Source organism: Coregonus lavaretus, assembly GCF_964263955.1.
Source record: "Coregonus lavaretus genome assembly, contig: SUPER_35_unloc_3, whole genome shotgun sequence".
Taxonomy (NCBI): Eukaryota; Metazoa; Chordata; class Actinopteri; order Salmoniformes; family Salmonidae; genus Coregonus; species Coregonus lavaretus.
In genome coordinates, this window is record NW_028167179.1 from 1,041,116 (window position 1) to 1,057,367 (window position 16,252).

Here is a 16,252-nt window from a genome sequence, read left to right on the forward strand (position 1 = left end):
TGGCATTCAGACATACACTACATGACCAAAAGTATGTGGACACCTGCTCGTCCAACATCTCATTCCAAAATCATGGACATTAATATGGAGTTGGTCACCCCTTCGCTGCTATAACAGCCTCCTCTCTTCTGGGAAGGCTTTCCACTAGATGTTGGAACATTGCTGTAGGGACTTGCTTCCATTCAGCTACACGAACATTGGTGAGGTCGGGCACTGATATTGGGCGATTAGGCTTGGCTTGCAGTCAGCTTTCCAATTCATCCCAAAGGTGTTCGATGGGGTTGAGGTCAGGGCTCTGTGCAGGCCAGTCTTCCACACCGATCTCGACAAATCATTTCTGTATGGACCTCGCTTTGTGCACGTGGGCATTGTCATTCTGAAACAGGAAAGGGCCTTTCCCAAACTGTTGCATCAAAGTTGGAAGCACAGAATTGTCTAGAATGTCATTGTATGCTGTACTGTTAAGATTTACCTTCACTGGAACAATGAAAAACAGCCCCAGACCATTATTCCTCCTCCACCAAACTTTACAGTTGGAACTATGCATTCGAGCAGGTAGCGTTCTCCTGGCATCCACCAAACCCAGATTAGTCCGTCGGAATGCCAGATGATGAAGCGTGATTCATCACTCCAGAGAACGCGTTTCCACTGCTCCAGAGTCCAATGGTGGCGAGCTTTACACCCCTCCAGCCGAAACTTGGCATCGCGCATGGTGATCTTAGGCTTGTGTGCGGCTGCTCGGCTATGGAAACCCATTTCATGAAGCTCCCGACGAACAGTTATTGTGCTGAAGTTGCTCCCAGGGGCAGTTTGGAACTCTGTAGTGAGTGTTGCAACTGAGGACAGACAATTTTTACACGCTACGTGCTTCAGCACTCTGCGGTCCCGTTCTGTGAGCTTGTGTGAACTACCACTTAGCAGCTGAGCGGTCATTGCTCCTAGATGTTTCCACTTCACAATAACAGCACTTACAGTTGACCGGGGCAGCTCTAGCAGGGCAGAATTTTGATGAACTGACTTGTTGGAAAGGTGGCATCCTATGACGGTGCCACGTTGAAAGTCACTGAGCTCTTCAGTGAGGCCATTCTACTGCCAATGTTTGTCTATGCTTGGGCCAGGAGGTCGCTTGTTCAGGTCCCCGTTTTTAGAAAGACGACGGTGTTGCAATTGTGGTGGGGATCATGATCCCGAGTTCCTGCAGTGCCCTGTAAGGGTGAAGGAGATTGAGGTGGCGAAAGTTATAACGGTCAACCGAATTTCCTATGTGGAGGTGATTAAAAGAGTGATGCTAGTGAAGATATGGTAGTGAATTAATTGAATCAGATGGCTCATTCATCACAAAACGCACTGATATTGCCAACTACTTTGATTTTTTAAATTGGCAAGATTAGCAAATGTAGGCATGACATGCCAGCAACAAAATCTGACACTACACTTCCAAGTATATCTGACCAAATTATGAAAGACAAGCATTGTAATTTTGAATTCCGTGAAGTGAGTGTGGAAGTATTATTGTATTATTGTCTATCAACAATGACAAGCCACCGGGGTATAATAGCGGACGATATTGCCACTCCTATTGGCCATATCTTCAATTTAAGCCTACTAGAAAGTGTGTGCCCTCAGGCCTGGAGGGAAGCAAAAGTCATTCCGCTACCTAAGAATAGTAAAGCCCCCTTTACTGGCTCAAATAGCCGACCAATCAGCCTGTTACCAACCCATAGTAAACTTTTGGAGAATAAAATTGTTTGACCAGATACAATGCTATTTTACAGACTTTCAGCACGTTGGTAGGGAAGGACATTCAACAAGCACAGAACTTACACAAATGACTGATGATTGGCTGATGAACTTACACAAGAAATTGATGATAAAAAGATTGTGGGGGCTGTTTTGTTAGACTTCAGTGTGGCTTTTGACATTATCGATCATAGTCTGTTGCTGGAAAAACGTATGTGTTATGGCTTTACACCCCCTGCTATATTGTGGATAAAGAGTTACCTGTCTAACAGAACAAAGTGGGTGTTCTTCAATGGAAGCCTCTCCAACAAAATCCAGGTAGAATCAGGAATTCCCCAGGGCAGCTGTCTAGGTCCCTTACTTTTTTCAATCTTTTGAATAAAGCCAGTGTGTCTATGTATGCGGATGACTTAACACTATACACGTCAGCTACTACAGCGACTGAAATAACTGCAACACTTATCAAAGAGCTGCAGTTAGTTTCAGAATAGGTGGCAAGGAATAAGTTAGTCCTAAATATTTCAAAAAATAAAAGCATTGTATTTGGGACAAATCATTCACTAAACCCTAAACCTCAAGTAAATATTGTAATAAATAATGTGGAAATTGAGGAAGTTGAGGTGACTAAACTGCTTGGAGTAACCCTGGATTGTAAACTGTCATGGTCAAAACATATTGATACAACTGTAGCTAAGATGGGGGGAAAGTCTGTCCATAATAAAGTGTTACTCTGCCTTTTTAACAGCACTATGAACAAGGCAGGTCCTGCAGGCCCAAGTTTTGTCCCACCTGGACTACTGTTCAGTAGTGTGGTCAGGTACCACAAAGAGGGATTTAATTCAATTGCAATTGGCTCAGAACAGGGCAGGATGGACGGCTGGCGCTTGGATGTACATGTAAATCTCTCCTGGCTCAAAGTGGAGGAGAGATTGACTTCATCACTATTGTATTTGTGAGAGGTATTGTCATGTTGAATGCACCGAGCTGTCTGTTTGAACTACTGGCACACAGCTCGGACACCCATGCATACCCCACAAGACATGCCACCAGAGGTCTCTTCACAGTCCCCAAGTCCAGAACAGACTATGGGAGGCGCACAGTACTACATAGAGCCATGACTACATGGAACTCTATTCCACATCAAGTAACTCATCCAAGTAGTAAAATTAGATTTAAAAAACAGATAAAAAGACACCTTATGGAACAGCGGGGACTGTGAAGCAACACAAACATAGGCACAGACACATGAATACACACACGATAACATACGCACTATACACCCACATACACATGGATTTTGTGTTATAGATACAGTGGCTTGCGTAAGTATTCAACCCCCTTGGCATTTTTCCTATTTTGTTGCCTTACAACCTGGAATTAAAATTGATTTTGTCAGGGTTTGTATCATTTGATTTACACAACATGCCTACCACTTTGAAGATGCAAAATATTTTTTCTTGTAAAAAATACAAGAAATAAGACAAAAAAATTGAAAACTTGAGCGTGCATAACTATTCACCCCCCCGCTGGTGTACAGCAATCTTTAAGTCATACCACAGATTCTCAATTGGATTGAGGTCTGGGCTTTGACTAGGCTATTCCAACACATTTAAATTTTCCCCCTTAAACCACTTGAGTGTTGCTTTAGCAGTATGCTTAGGGACATTGTCCTGCTGGAAGGTGAACCGCCATCCCAGTGTCAAATCTCTGGAAGACTGAAACAGGTTTCCCTCAAGAATTTCCCTGTATTTAGCACCATCCATCATTCCTTCAATTCTGACCAGTTCCCCAGTCCCTGCAGATGAAAAACATCCCCACAGCATGATGCTGCCACCACCATGCTTCACTGTGGGGATGGTGTTCTCGGGGTGATGAGGGGTGTTGGGTTTGCGCCAGACATAGCGTTTTCCTTGATGGCCAAAAAGCTCAATTTTTGTCTCATCTGACCAGAGTACCTTCTTCCATATGTTTGGGGAGTCTCCCACATGCCTTTTGGCGAACACCAAACATGTTTGCTTATTTTTTTCTTGAAGCAATGGCTTTTTTTCTTGCCACTCTTCCGTAAAGCCCAGCGCTGTGGAGTGTACAGCTTAAAGTGGTCCTATGGACAGATGCTCCAATCTCCGCTGTGGAGCTTTGCAGCTCCTTCAGGGTTATCTTTGGTCTCTTTGTTGCCTCTCTGATTAATGCCCTCCTTGCCTGGTCCATGAGTTTTGGTGGGCGGCCCTCTCTTGGCAGGTTTGTTGTGGTGCCATATTCTTTCCATTTTTTTATAATGGATGTAATGGTGCTCCGTGGGATGTTCAAAGTTTCTGATATTTTTTTATAACCCAACCCTGATCTGTACTTCTCCACAACTTTGTCCCTGACCTGTTTGGAGAGCTCCTTGGTCTTTATGGTGCCGCTTTCTTGGTGGTGCCGCTTGCTTAGTGGTGTTGCAGACTCTGGAGCCTTTCCGAACAGGTGTATATATACTGAAATCATGTGACAGATCATGTGACACTTAGATTGCACAGAGGTGGACTTTATTTAACTAATTATGTGACTTCTGAAGGTAATTGGTTGCACCAGATCTTATTTAGGGGCTTCATAGCAAAGGGGGTGAATACATATACAACACTTTTCCGTTATTTATTTTTTAGAATTTTTTGAAACAAGTTATTTTTTTCATTTCACTTCACCAATTTGGACTATTTTGTGTATGTCCATTACATGAAATCCAAATAAAAATCCATTTAAATTACAGGTAGTAATGCAACAAAATAGGAAAAACTCCAAGGGGGATGAATACTGTATGTGGTAGTAGAGTAGGGGCCTGAGAGCACCCACACTTTAATGTGTTGTGAAATCTCTTGTGAATGTATTGTACTGTTTTTAAAAGTGTATAACTGCCTTAATTTTGCTGGACCCCAGGAAGAGTATTTGCTGCCTTGGCAGCAGCTAATGGGGATCCATAATAAATACAAATACAAATACAAAATGCACCACAGCCTGTAGTAAATATTTGCTGCCAGTCAAAATATACCCTCTGTGTTAAAAATATGGATTTTGTGGCATCATTGCTACATTTATAAACCGTAGGGCTCAAGTGTCAAATATGTCAAAGAAACAGATTTTTTTTTTGGCTGCGTCAGAAAAGTTTTTGGGACTAAAGGATTTTACATCCCAGGCTCCCAACTACATCGGTTCCGTTTTGGGGGGAATCCTGTTTCCATTCCGCACAGTAGGTGGCGGCATGCACACTAAATTCTGCGAACTCAATATACCATAGAATAAGAAAATCACACGAAGAAAATGAAGTACGCGAACAGTGAACAAGAACAATTTCTACGTTAGCGTTTTTATTGTTGTTATTTAGACGTGTATTAACACCCTGGAACTCGACATGTCACTAATTTAACTGCACAGCATCCCATAGTCTACTTACCCAATTTGCGTTGGAGGCATGACTTGGTTGATGGATTGTGTCTAGGTAAGGCTAGCTAGCTGCTAACGTTAGCAAACAATGGCTAACTGTATGGTTTTTCACACTCAAATAGCATCCGTCATGGAGGTGCTTGCGAATGCAGCCGTGGCAGACATCTGTAAACTCGTAGACGACGACTATGCAGTGTTTCGTTTGGAAATAACTCAAAGCCAGAAAGAAAACGGGGCATTGCGGAGGAAACTACAGCTACTGGAACTAAAGGTGGCACGGGAGCGAGCAGAGAGGACAATGCGAGAGAGCGTTCTCCCCAGTCGTCCCAAAAGTGTCAAAATCCTCGACCGATACAGAGGAATGGCAAGAGGTACATTTGGCATTAGGTCGAGGCTGTGGGGTCTGTCGCCCCGTTCCCCACTGCACGTGTTCAAATGCTAACTATGTGTACACGACCAATAAAATGTGTTTTGATGTGTTACCCAGAATTGGGTCATGATCCGTTTTTGGATAGTATGCAATAATTCCCCCGATGACTTTGCACAAGACATATCATATTCTTACCAGATTGATTTACTGCATTTCCTATTATTTATTCATTGAAAATAATATTATGCATGGAAAATAATCAATCGATCTATAAATAGTATATCAAGAAGTTATGCAAAGTGTTACCTTACATCCTTGCCAATTCTAGACAGTGTCAAAACTGTAAATAGTGTACAATATAGCGTTGAGCATTGACAGTAGCTAACCTAACAACCTATTTTCCCCCAATCACGCTCTCGGGTGAAGGACATCTCATTGGAGGCAAGAGGAGCTTTGTGAAGCCAGTAGGATACAATACATGGCGAGATGACCAACCAATCACTGTTGATGAGGGGAGTGGAACCTCGACCCAGAACGTTATCGTGATAGAGGTTAGTGTAATAGTATTACATCAAAATTACAGTGCATCAAATGTGGCCAGTTTATTTCAGAAAGACTCCCCTCAGCTATTCACTTGCTTACATGTATATCCTCATTAATCTGCCTTAGGGGAGCTTGTGAGACTTCCCTAAGGTATTGTTATCCAATTCCACACATTTATCGGAAATCACCTCCGCTCTTCTTGTGTCAGTCTGAAGATGCAGAGGCTGCAGGTTCTGGGGTCATGCAGGAGAGGACCGAAGGAGAGGACCCACGACACAGCAGAAACAACCAGACTGAAGCGCCCCCTGTAGCAAGGGAGGACCTCACCACCGCTCCCTACGCCAGGACCCGACGCAGCATTACGAAGGTCAGTGGAACGCCATCCTCAAGTCAGACACAGAGACTAACTGTAACACAAAGGCTTTTACACAGAGAGACTGGGGCTGTGGCGACTGGTCTGGCCTCCTGCTCCCAGCTCAGAGTATTTACATTACTGTAATCTGAGTCAGTGGACGGTTCATTCCCATTGGGACTCAGGTGACGCGTTAGAGACAGTCAATGATCCATCTTGTTTTTAAAGTACAGAGATGGACCCTGGCAACATATCCTTGGGTTTAAAGACACAGACTGATCTGTCTAGAGGGGATTGGAACCGGTACAGTAGGAGTGTATACTCTGAAGGGTGCCTAGATAAGAAAGCGGCGGGTCTGGTCGTAGATGAGGTGAAAGTGGAGGGCGACGCTCCTCCCACATGGAATCCAGATAGTCACCTAGGAGACGGACACTCATAGGGCAGAGATTTCTTAGATTACAGGGAAAGCTTAGAGACAAATGTCACGACCCACTCCCCTTTACACACGCTTAAGGATTGCGATCCAGTGTCCACGTCGATGGGGCCTTCCGATTCACACAGCCGCATCCTTTTCGATCAGTTATTGAACTCAAACCACAGGGCTAGAGCCCAGGCTCGGGGAGGGGGAGCAACATCAGGCAATAGTAAAGAGAAACGGTTCCTCTACATGTTCTGTAACAAAGGCTTCAGCTGCCCCCAGAAGGTGGAGATCCACCAGAGGGGTCCACACATGGGTGAAACCCTTCAGCTGTACCCACCTGAAGATGCACCTGAAGGTTCACACTGGGAGAAATTCGGCTGCCACCTGTGCCGGGGCAGTTTTTCCCACTCGTTCAGCCTGAAGATCCACATCGGCGCAAGGCCATTCGCCTGTATGCACTGCGGGAAGAGGTTCTCAGAGAGGAGATACTTCAGGATACACCATCAGAAAAAACATGACACTCGATAACATAGAAAGTAACCATTACACTCGAAAGCTTTTGACGTTTATATCAAACCCTGCATTAAAAACAAAAATGAATTCATTGTTGTCAACAGAAAAGATCCACAGATGCATTTGGAATAACGAGAGTAAAAGATTTCAGTGTTGAATATTCCTGAGTAGAATATTGCATCCAGACGTGTGATATACACTGAGTGTACAAAACATTAGGAAAACCTTACTAATATTGAGTTGCCACCCCCCTTTGCCTTCAGAACAACCTCAATTCGTCGGGGCATGGACTCTACAAGGTGTCAAGCGTTCCACTGGGCTTTATAACCATTATAGACTCACTAAATACAGTGCATTCGGAAAGTGTTCAGACCGTTGACTTTTTCCTCATTTTGTTACGTTACAGCCTTATTCTAAAGTGGATAAAATTATTTTTTCCCCTCATCAATCTACACACAATAATCCAAAATGACAAAGCGAAAACAGGTTTTTTGAAATGTTAGATTGGAGTCTACCTTTGGTAAATTCAATTGATTGGACATGATTTGGAAAGGCACACGCCTGTCTATATAAGGTCCCACAGTTGACAGTGCATGTCAGAGCAAAAACCAAGCCATGAGGTTGAAGGAATTGTCCGTAGAGCTCCGAGACATGATTGTGTCGAGGCACAGATCTGGGGAAGGGTACCAATACATAATTCTTAGATGGAAGATGTTTGGAACCACCAAGACTCTTCCTAGAGCTGGCCGCCTGGCCAAACTGAGCAATCAGGGGAGAAGGGCCTTGGTCAGGGATGTGACCAAGAACCCTATGGTCACTCAGACAGAGTGACCATAGGAATCCCAGAATTCCTCTGTGGAGATGGGAGAAACTTCCAGAAGGACAACCATCTCTGCAGCACTCCACCAATCAGGCCTTTATGGTAAAGTGGCCAGACAGAAGCCACTCCTCAGTAAAAGGCATATGACAGCCCACTTGGAGTTTGCCAAAAAGCACCTAAAGGACTCTCAAACCTTGAGAAACAAGATTCTCTGTTCTGATGAAACTAAGATTAATCTCTTTGGCCTGAATGGCAAGCATCACGTCTGGAGGAAACCTGGCACCATCCCTACGGTGAAACATGGTGGTGGCAGCATCATGCTGTGGGGATGTTTTTCAGCGGAAGGGACTGGGAGAATAGTCAGGATCGAGGGAAAGATGAACGGAGCAAAGTACAGAGAGATCCTTGATGAAAACCTGCTCCAGAGCACTCAGGAGCTCAGACTAGGGCGAAGGTTGAGCTTCCAACAGGACAACGACCCTAAGCACACATCCAAGACAACGTAGGAGTGGATTCGGGACAAGTCTCTGAATATCCTTACGTGGCCCAGCCAGAGCCCGGACTTGAACCTGATTTAAACATCTCTGGAGAGACCTGAAAATAGCTGTGCAGTGACGCTCCCCAACCAACCTGACAGAGCTTGAGAGGATCTGTAGAGAAGAATGGGAGAAACTCCCCAAATACAGGTGTGCCAAGCTTGTAGCGTCATACCCAAGAAGACTCAAGGCTGTATTCGCTGCCAAAGGTGCTTCAACAAAGTACTGATGAGGAAAGGATCTGAATATTTATGTAAATGTATTTTTTTATTTTTAATACATTTGCTAAAATCTCTATTAACCTGTTTTTGCTTTGTCATTAGATTGATGTGAAAAATATATATTTTAGTATAAGGCTGTAATGTAACAAAATGTGGAAAAAGTCAAGGCGTCAATACTTTCCGAATGCACTGTATAACCTACACACTAACAAACACCTACTGTAAAATAGTTTTGTCAGGTTTGTCTGATGATTACTTTTTTCTCATCATAGCTGACTCATATTTACCCACAACATCATATTTATGTCCCCCATGATGGGTTTAACAACAATGAAGTCATTCTGTAACTACAGCATAGGACTCAAACGTAGTGGGGATGGGTAAACACTCCATGTTGAAAGTGTGTTTATTATCTGTGTGTGTACGTACGTACCTGAGGGAGTGTATGTCTGTGTAATCTGTATCACCTCTCTCTTCCAGGAGGAGGAGGGTCCAGAGGTGCTGCTGGTGAAGGAGGAGGGGTGTGGGGAGGGTCTGGGGAACCCTGAGGGGACCATGGTCATGGAGGACAACCAGACTACACCTCCTCCTGAACCCACAGAGGAACCAGCTGAGCAGCACAGGACCACACACAGTCTCACTGAGGTGAGCCCACTGTGAACTACTGTCTGAATGGTATTAGGTCAGGGCCCGTATCCACAAAGCCTCTCAGAGCGGGAGTGCTGATCTGGATCAGTTTAGCCTTTTAGACTATTTAGACAGGTGGGGACCTGATCCTAGATCAGCACTCCTACTCTTTGAAGCTTTGTGAATACTGGCCCAGGTCTTGACCATGCCTTTGAATTATACAACTATTAAAGAGTGTCAAGTAATCAAATTAACTAACATGTTTGCATAGTACTCAGTAGACATGGAGGATGGGAAGCCTGATCTGCTGCTAGTCAAAGAGGAGACAGTAGAAGACGGACCAGAGAGCATTGATCTGCTGAGTGGACTAAAGATGGGGGAGCAAGGTAAGGGAGAAATACATATAGCCTACATACAGTAATAGATCTTCAATGGGAATAGTGATGTGCCTGATTTATTATTTTTGTATTAAACACATTAAACAATATGAGTACTTCATTTATAAAACGATATCAATACAAAAATTAACAATATGATGTATATCAACATAAATCAAATCATATTGTATTGGTCACATAAACTGAAAATGTATGTCATAAGCTAGGTTTCCATCCAATTGGTGACCAATTTTCATTTGAATATGATCAAATCTGCGCATTTTCCCACCGGTGGTGTTTCCAACAAACTGACTTGTTATGGATAAAAAGCAGTGCATAATGACATAGTACACATAAAAGGTACTTTTTCCACTTACGTTTTCATGTACCTAATAAAAATCTAAAGGTCAATGTGTTATCATCACATTTTCAGCTCTACTGATAGTTGTCACAAAAACTGTTGCATTAAATAGGAAATAAACCCACTCTGGTCTTGGCGAGTGCGTTCTAGCCAACAGCTCGCAGATACAGTGCGGGTAGGCCAGCCCACATGATGAGATTATTATGGATAAGAGCAAGATTTGTATTTGTCAAACGGCAGCCAAGCGTCGACCATGTCACCAGAATAAGACCCTCTACATTTAATTGAAAGGAGCAGCTGAACACTTAGTTCATCGTAACTTATTTTATCTGTAATTAACTGGATGCTTTCCCGAGTCGTAGTGGGAGGGAGGACCACACAACATGGCATCGCATGACTCCAAGTTTACTTTGAAATTATGGTTATTATATCAATATTTGCGCATAAAAGGCATTTCCACCGCCATTTCTCACATAATTAATTTTACAGACAAAAAGATCCCACCATTTCTAGCGTATTTTGTTTTGTTGACTTTTGGAACGTTTAACGACAAATTTGCTGTTCCATCAAGCCTGTTGTGACATTTTTTATCAGGCATGTACTTTACTCACATAAGAGTTTGGATGGAAACCTGGTTATAGACATCATCAGGCCATGTCTGCGATTTTTATCTGTTGTGTCGTGTTTAAGTCTGGATTGTAACATTTGCCGATAGGTGTTTGGTTGGAAGCTAACAGAGGAGACTGGGCTGCCATCTTGGATTCCCAGACCCAGAGCGGTGCAGCCATGGGCCCAGGGGATGACATCACTGAGCAGACCAGGACCAGAGGCGACATAGTGGAGGTCAGTGGATGGGACAGCGTCCTCAACTCTGGGCTGGGGAACAACACTGTTAATCACAACCAGAAACAGACAGTGGAACACAAAACAACAATCGAATTTAGTCTCTATGACAACAGACTCGCTGACACCAGGGCGAGGCGTAGATTTGGTCTGCGAGGACGGGGAGGTGTCCGTATGCGGCGGGAGAGAACAGACACAGACTCAGCTAGCGATGATCCGTCCTGCTCCTATAGTTGTGATTCAGAGAGACTGATGGCGCCTCAGGTTAACCCCCTAACAGGTGCTGCCTTCAGCCTGCCTTCTATAGGATCTATAGACTGGAACATGGACCCTGCGACAACACAGACACTCCCTGGCCTTCATCCTCCTCACACTCTCATGTTAAATGAGACCTCAGACAATGCCAGTGCCTCAACACTAAATGGCTACACAAGCCCATTGACAAATGACTGTAGTAGTAATGCTATCAGCAGAACCGATGGCAAAGAGAAGTACTTCCCGTGTTCGTTCTGTGGGAAAGCCTTCAGTTTCCCCAAACAGGTGGAGATCCACCAGAGGATGCACACGGGGGAGAAACCGTTCGGCTGCCATCTGTGTGAGAAGAGGTTCTCCCACCAGCACCACCTGAAGAGGCACCTGAAGGTCCACACGGGAGAGAGGCCATTCGCCTGTACGCACTGTGGGAAGAGGTTCTCAGAGAGGAGCAATCTCAGGATACACCAGCAGAAAATACACACGGCCCATGTATACATGTAATGTAGCACTAGTTAGTTCGTAGTTAATTCTGGTGGTTTTGGATGTAGTAGGGAACTGGATGAGTTGAACTGAGGAAAGAATGAGTATGATGAGGCAGAGTAGACGATATGGTGATGGTTGGTGTGATGTAAAAATGCTTTACTGATGAAAAGTGACAACCCTGTCCTGTTTGATGCTGGTGTTTTATAGTGAGATAATGATATGCCTTAATTTTTACTTGACGTGAAGATGTGTAATGTTAAACTTTTTCCAAAGTATTCTAAAATGTATTTTATCAAAGCGAGCGTACCAGATTTACAGAAAAGGTAAAGTGTTACCATAGGGAGAAGTTATTCTACTTGTCACGTATTGTTTTGAATAATAAAAGTACTTTACTTCATGTTATGCGCGTATGACCATTTTGTAGAAATCTTTTTTTTATTTTTACTCTGTGCTGACTGACTTGGTTAGGGACTGAGTTTCCCTTATCTCAGTCAAACCAAAACATTATACTTCATTCTTTAATCAACACATATGGACATTTTTTTATAATAAAGTCCAATAGCTCCATATTGTTAGGTACTTGAATCACAATGTTAGAAATGGGCTTGACTGTGGTTAACATTTTATAATGTCATGTTTCTGTGTGTACAGCAAAGAGTTTCTTATATAAACATTTATATGCTATTCTGTACAATTTGCGTTTTACAGTCCGCAGTCCATGAGGACCTGCTGATATCTGTTGTTGCTGGCGGGAGAGACTGGACCTCTGAAGCGGCTGGTCACAAACCTGGCCCCGGATCACGACCCTGGATCAGGAGCCGTCGCTCTTCCTTCCCGAGTCGGAACCAGGACGCAACCGTGAGGGACAGAGGCTCCACAACCACACTGAATAACTTCAGTCCTGGTGGTCATCAGAGAGACAGAGGCTCCAGTCAGGGATCCAGTCTGCAGCCCAGACCCTTCTCTTCACAGTCTCAGTGCAGGGATGAAGCAGAGCCTGGGGCTGATAGACCCTCCTGTTCCTATGATACAAACACTACAGTATCCATGATGAACAGAGCAGGTCACCCTGGGCTTCAGCCTTCACAGAGAGTGGTGGGAGACCACCCTGATGGTAGTCTAATAGGAAGTCTGTCTTCTCCTTCAGGGTCTCGTCTAATGCCTGGTGACTGGGTTCATAGAAGGCCTGGGTCTAGCCTTCCTTAGCTACCTCATGGTTACCCCACGAATACAGACAGGATCAGGATGGGCGTTCACCACGAGAGGCACCTAACACAGCACACAATCCCAACAACACCCAAACAATGGCTAGAGGTCAAGGAGGGAGCTCAAAGACTAACCACCTGAGGATGGTGGCTCCTGCTTCTACTTCCTCTAGTGTCATTGGGTCGGAACATGGGAGGCCGAGGATTAGGACGGACGCCGACAAGCCATACACCTGCCCCACGTGTGGGAAGCACTTCGTTAGGGCAAACTATCTGAAGGAACATCAGACCATTCACAAGAAGGAGAGGCCCTTTAAGTGAAAACTATGTTACAAGAGCTTCTCCTTCCTGACTAACCTTATCAGACATTGGAGTGTCCACAACGGGGCGAAATCCGAGCAGTGTGGCTTGAGATGTGCACGGGATATCTGGGAACCATTCTTTAGCTGACATATTTAGGGCCGTATAAAATCATTGTTTTCTCGAAATCACACATTTAAAAAAAATTGAAAAACAACATTTGATATTTTAAGTCCACAACAATGCTTAAATCAAATCATGAGAACGCATTTGAGGACTGGGAAAAATACAAGATATTTAGATTTGTGGGTATAGTTACCCTTTTAATGCAAGCGTGCACCAGCAAGAGACTATCTTTTGGTTGTGATGTTTCTGTAGCGCTCAGGTGATTGCAGAGTTTGCTAAGCAAATGGCCACTGGATTGAAGCAAATAATCAAGCCAGGTAGGCATAGGCTACATTGTAGTTAACATTTAAATTAGGTTTTTGGGAAAGCCTTTCCATCTCTACCAGAAGAAGGTTATCATTAGTATCATCTCTAACGGCTACACAAAGTGTAGACATAGGCACACATGGGGCATTTCTGTTTCAGTAAGTTGCAGAAAAATACGAATCACTGATGCATTTTTTTCATGTCTTATGATTAACTTCGGCAAATTAAGGCATTTTCTAATAAGTTCAATACATTTTTTAAATATTGTTGAATTACGTTTTAATATTTGGATTCCGTCTGATTTTATAGGGCTCAACATATCATGTTTAGTGTCTTTGGATAAGAGGGTAATTAACCACATACCCCTCATTAACCATTTGTTAACTTTTCATTTGAAACTGAATACCTGTTTTTAGAGACCGTAAACCTAGGCTAGAACAAGGACAGTTGAATATTTACCTTACTGAGTAGATGGAATAAAGTCATTATATTATGTTCTACTCTATTCTTGCTAACACACTGTTCTTTCTAAAGAAGTCTGGTCTTAGCTTGAAAGATAGTGCTCATGAATAGATTTGATCAGGGGCGGTGTGTTCATTAGGGCGATATGGGCGACGCACTGCCAAACGGGAAAAGGAAGGGATTTTTTTTCTAATCAATTATATCACGGCAACAGTAGTTTTCAGTGTTCTAATCTAGACGTCTGATCTGCCACTAAATGTCCAATCAGGCTAAAGTCGTGCTTCAAATGGCCCCGCCCGTTTTGGGGCGATTTCAGTCAGGTTGAAAATCGCCCCAGAAGTCTCTCAGACTCTCATGTAAAATCTTTTTTTTTCTCAAATATCTGAGCTTTCAATACAATCTCTATGGGTTCCGGGAGGGCTTGCACTTACGCGCTTTCGTCATACGTAACATAACCATGAACATAACTAAGAAAAGAGCGGGTAGCAGCGTCAATCAATTCACGTACTACTGTGAAGATGGCTAGCGTTCAGTGCAACTCGATTGTCTCTTTGAAAGAAGTTCATTTTTGTCGGCGAACAAATCAAGATAAATTGGCAACGAAACAATTAGGACCTCCCAGACCAAATTTAATAATTCAACAGGTTTCTACTAAAGGGGGAAAGTCCTACACCCGAGGATTTTCCAAAAATTGGTACGAACGAAAAACCTGGCTAGCAGGCTGCGATGTAGCTAATGCAGTCTTCTGCTACCCCTGCTTACTCTTTCACCCTGAAGGCGGCACGGCAGACAGCACCGCTTGGACAGCGACTGGTGTAACGGACATGCACCATCTTTCAGAAAAGATTAAGAAACATGAGCTGTCAAAGACCCACATGGATAGCTGTTTGAGATTGTCTGCTTTGGGGAGAGTGAACATTGCCACTCAACTGGATGAGGGATACAGGCTAGCTGTCCGCCGCCACAACGATGAGGTTAGCAAGAACCGCCACATCCTCAGCTGGCTAATCCAGTGTGTGGAGTGTTTGAGTTAGCTTTGCGAGGCAAAGATGAAATTGAGGGCTCCACCAACCCTGGTATTTTTCTTGGACTTGTCAACTTTGTGGCACAATTAGATGAGGTGTTTGATGACCATCTTAAAAATGCTAAAGTTTTCAAGGGCACATCAAAGACCATTCAAAACGAGCTACTAGAGTGTATGCTAGCGGTCATGAGGGAACATATTGTGGAGGAGGTGAAGTCGGCGAACTTCGTAGCTATCCAAGCTGACGAGACCACGGACGTTTCTACACAGACACAGCTGGTGCTTGTGCTGAGGTACATAGATAGCAAGAAGATTTAATTTTTTTCCTGGGGCTTTTTCACAAAATCATGCCCCACGTCGACATTCTGTACCAGAAGCTACAGAAGAAGGACATCGATGCTGTCTTCATCAAACGTGCCCTCGACAGCTTCACAAGCAGTGTGCAGGCCATAAGGTAAGATTAAACAATATCATTCGATCTTTCTCAAAGCAGAGCTTTATTTGAAAATGTATGCATGAAAGGAGACATCATCATATTTACAAATCTATACAATTGGCCAGAATATGGTTGTTCATTTTTACAAAGCCATACAGATAGCTGTGTTTACCTTTTCTAGAAATTATTTTCAAATTCTGTTTTCAGGCAAAATGTCTATCACTGTTCATTTTCACAAATCTATACAAGAGGGCAGAATATGGAAGTCTATAAAAATGTCTTATTACCAATAACTTGCATCAATGTTTTCAGTAGCCTCTATCAAAAGCTCCTGCTTGCTTGTTGTGAATTATGCTCAGGTGCACATATTTCCAATTCAACCATGAGGCCTTTTTGAAGCAAGTAATGTGTATATCAGTATTGACTTATATGCTGCCCCTGTCTTCATGTTGTTGCTGGACATGTCTTTTTTTAAATGTGTGTAGGTCACCTAAATCATCAGAAAAATTGCCCC

At 43.5% G+C, this 16,252-nt stretch overlaps 1 protein-coding gene across 2 annotated transcripts; it reads left to right on the plus strand.

Moving 5' to 3' along the window:
• The first annotated feature begins 5,004 nt into the window (after positions 1-5,004).
• LOC311110326 (uncharacterized protein) lies at positions 5,005-14,308 on the plus strand. 2 transcript variants are annotated; one of them, XM_084188870.1, is made up of 7 exons: positions 5,005-5,528; positions 5,954-6,078; positions 6,279-6,437; positions 9,414-9,578; positions 9,832-9,946; positions 11,014-11,141; positions 12,588-14,308. In XM_084188870.1, exons 1-7 carry the CDS (start codon positions 5,246-5,248, stop codon positions 13,083-13,085), a joined length of 1,473 nt encoding a protein of 490 aa, XP_084044996.1. In that variant the 5' UTR covers positions 5,005-5,245; the 3' UTR covers positions 13,086-14,308. The 2 variants fall into 2 exon arrangements, with proteins under 2 accessions (XP_084044996.1, XP_084044995.1); XM_084188869.1 differs by lacking the exon at positions 12,588-14,308 and having other exon boundaries at positions 5,008-5,528; positions 11,014-12,275.
• Positions 14,309-16,252: the final 1,944 nt, after the last annotated feature.